This window comes from Myotis yumanensis, unplaced genomic scaffold, assembly GCF_028538775.1.
Source record: "Myotis yumanensis isolate MYYU_CA2020_CCGP unplaced genomic scaffold, mMyoYum1.0.hap1 SCAF_24, whole genome shotgun sequence".
Classification (NCBI taxonomy): Eukaryota; Metazoa; Chordata; class Mammalia; order Chiroptera; family Vespertilionidae; genus Myotis; species Myotis yumanensis.
Genome location: NW_027223775.1, coordinates 404,698 through 410,213, shown reverse-complemented (window position 1 = coordinate 410,213; position 5,516 = coordinate 404,698). Strand labels below are relative to the sequence as shown.

Below are 5,516 nucleotides of genomic sequence, written 5' to 3'. Positions count from 1 at the left end.
TTCTTACTTGTCCAGTAACTGCAGGTGGGAGAATCAGGTTAACATGTCATAGAGGACACCAGACGGTTAACATCCAGTTCTCTTTATTACTGACAATTATTCACAACCCTTCAAGCAAAGGTAATCCCCGCATCTACCACCCAAGCCTCAATCCCTCCCCATGAGAGATTCAGGTGCATATTTCAAACTCCTTAGGACAAATCTCCCCAAAGAAACCATCGAGTCCCCTGCCAGCATTTCCCCCCCAACCCCGAGTAGTTGTCTGAAACTGGCTGCTGTGTTCCTGTATGGTACACTTATGTCTGGGCTTCAGTGCCCAAGTGCCCAGATGGGCACCCAGCTAGACACTCAAGCAACAGGATCACAGAATGGGAGTTGGGTCATGGAAGGTTCTACAGCCACAGTGAGGACAGGGGTAAGCACAGAGCCAGACCATGCCGGGCCGCCCCAACTGCTGCAGCATCTGCTTCAGCACGGCATGCATCTGGGCAAGTCGGCCCAGGTTGATGGTGCCGCTCCTTTCCTCGTAACTCTCCAGGGGGGCCGCATAAATCACGCAATACAGCTTGCTCAGCCCGACGATGTGGCGAGGCAGGTCCTCCAGGACGGTCATAGAGATGGGGTTTTCACAGAAACTGAGGGTCATGAGCTGAGAGCAGTGGCTCAGGGCAGGCAGGATGTCCAGGAACTGGGGGTCCATGATCCCACACTCATCCAAGTCCAGGTCCTGGAGAGTGGGGGAGGCTCTCTCTAACAGAAATTGGAGTGACCCAGAACTGATATTGGTCAGGTTGAGCCCACTGAAACTCAGGCTTTTGAGCTGGCTGACATTCAGGTGCTGGGAGAGATGTCTCAAGTCTCTTTCGAAAAGCAGGCAGTTAGTGATGGACAGGGTCTCCAAGGGGGTCTTCAGGCACCTGGGGAGACACAGAGCAGTTACATGTGGGGGATGGACCTGGTGGGCAGAGGCAGGTGAGGATGATCCAGGCCTTCAGGGTGAAGAGGCCCATGTCACCGAAGCCTACAGTGTTCCAGATGATGATCAAACCCAGCATGTTGCACAGTGAAAAGGGACATTCACGTCAGAGCAAATTTGAGTGGAATCTTTCTCCATCTGTTATCTGCTCCGTGACGGATCCAACTGGATGAAACCTCACACACTCCATTTACTCATCATACACCCCCAGCCCAAACACACAGGTGTTGTGAACATAAAGATGGGAGGTAAAGATGGGAGGAGCTCAGAAAGGAGCCTGGCCCAGGGTCTGAAGCAGGAGGCAACCAGTGCATTTTAGTATTGGAGACATGTCCCGAAATGCCTGCAACTCGGGCTTCCTTCCAGCCACAGCCTAGACCCCTGTCACCATCATCTCTTAGCCCAATGAGGCCTCTGGCAGATGTGCAGAAAGGGCTAACCTGGGCACAGTCAGGCAACATCCAGCGAGGGCCGCCACCCTCCAGGAACTTAGATCACTGCATTGTCCACAAACCACCTATCCCATCTCGTAATGCCTCCCTCCAGAATCCTGCATTTACCAGGCATTCTGTTTGCGAGAGCCTATGGCAACCCTTGGCAGACAGGTGATTGAGGCAGGTTTGGAGTGAAAGGCTGCCATGGCCAAATCTCTAAGTGCGGAACTTAACCCCTGAAACCGCACCTTTGATTGGCTTTCCCCTAGTCATTGCAATCCTCACTTGTTTCTATTGCATCATCTTCCCTTAGACACCACTCAGAAGGATTCCCAAAGCTACCATCCCCTGTCCCGAAGCCTCCATTACGCCAATTCCTAGCAAGGAGTCTCTTTACTAGCCTCTGTCCTAGTGCATACGTCCTACCTTTGTCTGGGGGGTTATGACACAACATGCAAGGAGACAGAGCAGTGAACAAGACACTGACTGTGTGGACCGCCTAGTGGCTCAGGCACTCTAGCACTGCTGAGGGACGGCACACGGGAGAGCCCGTCACTGTGCGCTGAAATGGAAAGGGACTCGCTCTGGTCGGCAGGGAAACCTCGCCACCCCTCACCTGAGGATCTCGTCCAGGCGGCCTTTGAGGATGGAGACATCGTCCAAATAGAGCTCCTGGAGGTGGGGCAGGCTGAGGAACTGAGAGGAGACCAGGCTGACACACTGCTCCTCCTGCTCCAAGGTGGTGTGAGAAGACGTAAAGACGTGGGAGAGCAGGAACCGGCGCAGATTGCCCATCTGGCCCAGGTAAGGAGCGAACTTCCTCAGAGTGGACAGCTTCCAGGTACAGTTTACCTCCAAATCCTGGACAGAGTCCAGCTGCACCATATCCAGGATGTTAATGTTTTGCTTTGACATCGCAAACACCTTCAGCTTCTTACAGCAAAGGTGCAGCAAACCTCTCCTCTCGCTGACTTTCTTAATCAGGTAGCTGAGGGACTCATCAAGGACACCTTTCTTGAGGCAAAGGTCTACTAACACCTCCACGGGGGCCAAGGGTGAATTTGGCCTGGCCGTTAAGCTGTGCACTTTCCCCCTCTTCCTCCTGGGCTGTGGGGCCTCAGGCTCCAGCAGTGAGCACACATGGGCTCTGGTTCCGGCCCACACGATCCAGAACTCCTGATGAACTCTCTTCTGTAAATTAAGCACCTGCAGTATCCATCTCCTGTGGAGAAAATAGGAGATCTGCTGGGGTGCATTAAGATAACAAGGAATAAGACCATGAGTCTAGGAATCTGGGCAGCTGGGCCAGACACCTGACTGGACTTTGACTCCATGGCCCAGGAATCAGCTGCTCCTGGTGCTACTGGGGTCCTTCATGGTCCCCATTCCTGGTACCTTTAGGTGCCACCAGGAAGGAGTGGGCTCGTGTCCCTTGGGTCACCCTCGGCATCTTCATCAGCCCTATCTATCCGAAGCCTGTTCCCAGAATGACCCCAGCAGTGGCTCCAAGGCCTCCCTCAGCTCTCCCTTTGGCCCTGCACACACCCGGATCCCAGCTGTAACTGCTCAGATCCCCAGGGTGCTCCCAGGCTACTGGATCCCCTGTACCTGGGTCGAGTCTCCTGGGCAAGCAGGGCATCGAGTCCCTCCAGCACAGCCTGCAAGATATCCTGGTGAGGCTGCCGATGGTTCATCAGGGCCCCCAGAGGGAGGCAGGGGAAGGGCCAAGCCTGCACCATGGCCTTCAGGACTTTGCTGTGCTTCCCAGCGAAGGCTGCCATGAACAGAGGTGGGAAGAGCTCCACAGGAAGCCACTCCAGAGCAGCGATGGCCGAGGCTTCATCCCTCAGCAGGCTCTGACATGCCAATTCCAGGAGTCTGCGTGGAGCCGGAAGGCTCATCCCCATGAAGCTGCTATGAAAGAGATCCTGGGAGACAGCCGGGAGCAAGGCATCTTGTCAGGCTGAGCATGAGCAACCCCGGTCTTTCTCCCTTCAGAGGGACCAGCTGAGGGCCAAAGGCACTGCTCCGGCAACAACTGGAGCGCCCCCAATTTACCACAACCCCGTTTTCTGCTTAGGGGCCGCAAAGCCACTCAGCCCTGCCTCTCCTCTGACACTGGCAGGACAAGAACCAGGCACCAAGGAGGGGTGAGATGACCACTGGACCCCTCCCACATCTACCCACTGGCTAGCTGGAATTCTGCTGTGCAGTGAGTCCTGGGAAACCAGAGAGATGATCCCAACCTTTCCAGGGAAAACGTTTCTGAGGATCACTGAAGGGCTGAAAACACCTGGAGTAGGGAGCAGCCCGTGGCCCAGGACTGCCTCTTGCTAAGTTCCAGGAAATAAAATAGATGGGGAAGATTAAGGAACACCCACACAATGGGTACCACTGAGGCCTTTGACACCTTTTAAATGAGGAATCCTAAAAGCAGCACAAACGTTTTCTAAAGCATGGGGGAGCTGCAGGTGAGAAAAATAACCATTAATTCCAACATGTACATTTTATTGTGTGCCCCTTCTATGAATATTAGAATGACCACTTTATCCATGACAACAGAGGGCTCACATGTCACAAGTAAGGCTCCTCTCAATAAGAGACTGCAAGCCCTGGTCAGTGTTGCTCAGTGCGGTGAGCATCCTCCCGTGCCCCCAAAGGTCTCTTGAGGGCTCCATTCCTAACCCCCGTTAGGGGGTGGGCAGGAGCCAGCTGATGGATGTTTCTCACATCAATGTTTCTCTCTCTCTCCCTCCCCCCACCCCCTTCCACTCTTTCTAAACATCAATTGGCTGTTATGAAAGACTTTCAATTAAGACCTGTTTTCACACGCACAGCCCGGTCGCTAAAAACTACAAAAAGGATTTTGCCACGTTGGCCTACAATAGGCTCCTTAGAAACACTCGACTTTCAGACACAGGGGAAACTTGCCCTGTGAACCTCTATGCATGGCAAACATCAAAACAGAAATCAAAACGTTTTGCATTAAGGCAAACCTGCACCCAGAGGCAAAGGCAAAGTCTGCTCATTTGTAAGGAAGAAAGGACAAATCTCTGGGTTCTTGGCCTGCAGGTCCTTGTGGACCACCTTAGGCTCCTGACTCACCAGAGGGGCGTGGTGAAGGGAGCCCTGTGCTCAGACCTGGGCATTGACTCTCATGCTCTAGCCTCTGTTCCCACCTCGGCCTCCTCGGAAGCCATTATACCTCGTCTGACCACACCTTCCTTTTGAGGTCCTAGCTGAAATGGCTACTTCCACCTGAGAGCAGAACCTTAGTCCTGGATCTCCAGGCATTTAACCCTGATGGGGTTTTGTACTCTCCACACCTCCAGCTGAATCCCAGGTCCATGCATGAAAGGAAAAGAAAAGGAAACCAAACTGGAAGTAGACTTGATGGGGGTGTTGGTGCCACATCAAAATTCCCTAATGTTCCCGTTAACACACCTTTAGGGAGACAGTGGTATCATCTCAAGAGAGAAAGAATTTCAATGCAACAGTATTGAGGACCAAACAGTCCCTGAGACTTGATGTTACCTACAATTGCAAATCCCGTGCCCATTCCAACAGGAACAGAGGGACAGTTGGTCTTCCAGATTTTGAGGAGCAAGCCTTCCCCAGAGGAGGTCCGGCCAAAATCACGTCTAGGGGCTGATCAGGAGAGGGGAGGGGCTGCACGTTTGTAATGGGACCAAGGGAATTACCCAGGACAAGGTGAACATTTGGGAAACTCAAAGACTCTGACTGCATACACTTGAGAACTTAAAAGGCTAGCGGTGAAGGAGGAAACTGGGTGGACCCCTTAAACCCAAGCTGAAGGGGAGTATAGGCAGGAGATTCTGTCACCCTCCCTCTGTGGACGTAAAGGGCATTTCCTCCCAGAAGAACCAGACCAGCTCAGCAAACTGGCTTGAGAAAATTAAATGTGAAAACATGGGTTGTGGAGAGGCCAGAGGAGGGGTGTGGCAGCTCAACCTGGGATGTGACTTATCCAATTCTGAAAGCCACTGAGGGGTGAGAGTCGTGGGCTCTTTGGAATCTTGGAGGCACAGAGAAAAATAAATGTGGGCCAAAAGACCTGTGTATCCTTATCAAGGAGCTGTGACAGA

At 52.9% G+C, this 5,516-nt stretch overlaps 1 protein-coding gene across 1 annotated transcript; it reads right to left on the bottom strand.

The window, feature by feature from the left end:
- Nucleotides 1-361: 361 nt before the first annotated feature.
- On the bottom strand, nucleotides 362-4,824 carry LOC139000607 (melanoma antigen preferentially expressed in tumors-like). The gene is made up of 4 exons (XM_070402753.1): nucleotides 4,802-4,824; nucleotides 3,019-3,351; nucleotides 2,027-2,632; nucleotides 362-917 (listed from the first exon to the last, which is right to left on the bottom strand). The coding sequence occupies exons 1-4, from the start codon at nucleotides 4,822-4,824 to the stop codon at nucleotides 362-364; spliced, it is 1,518 nt and encodes a 505-aa protein (XP_070258854.1).
- Nucleotides 4,825-5,516: the final 692 nt, after the last annotated feature.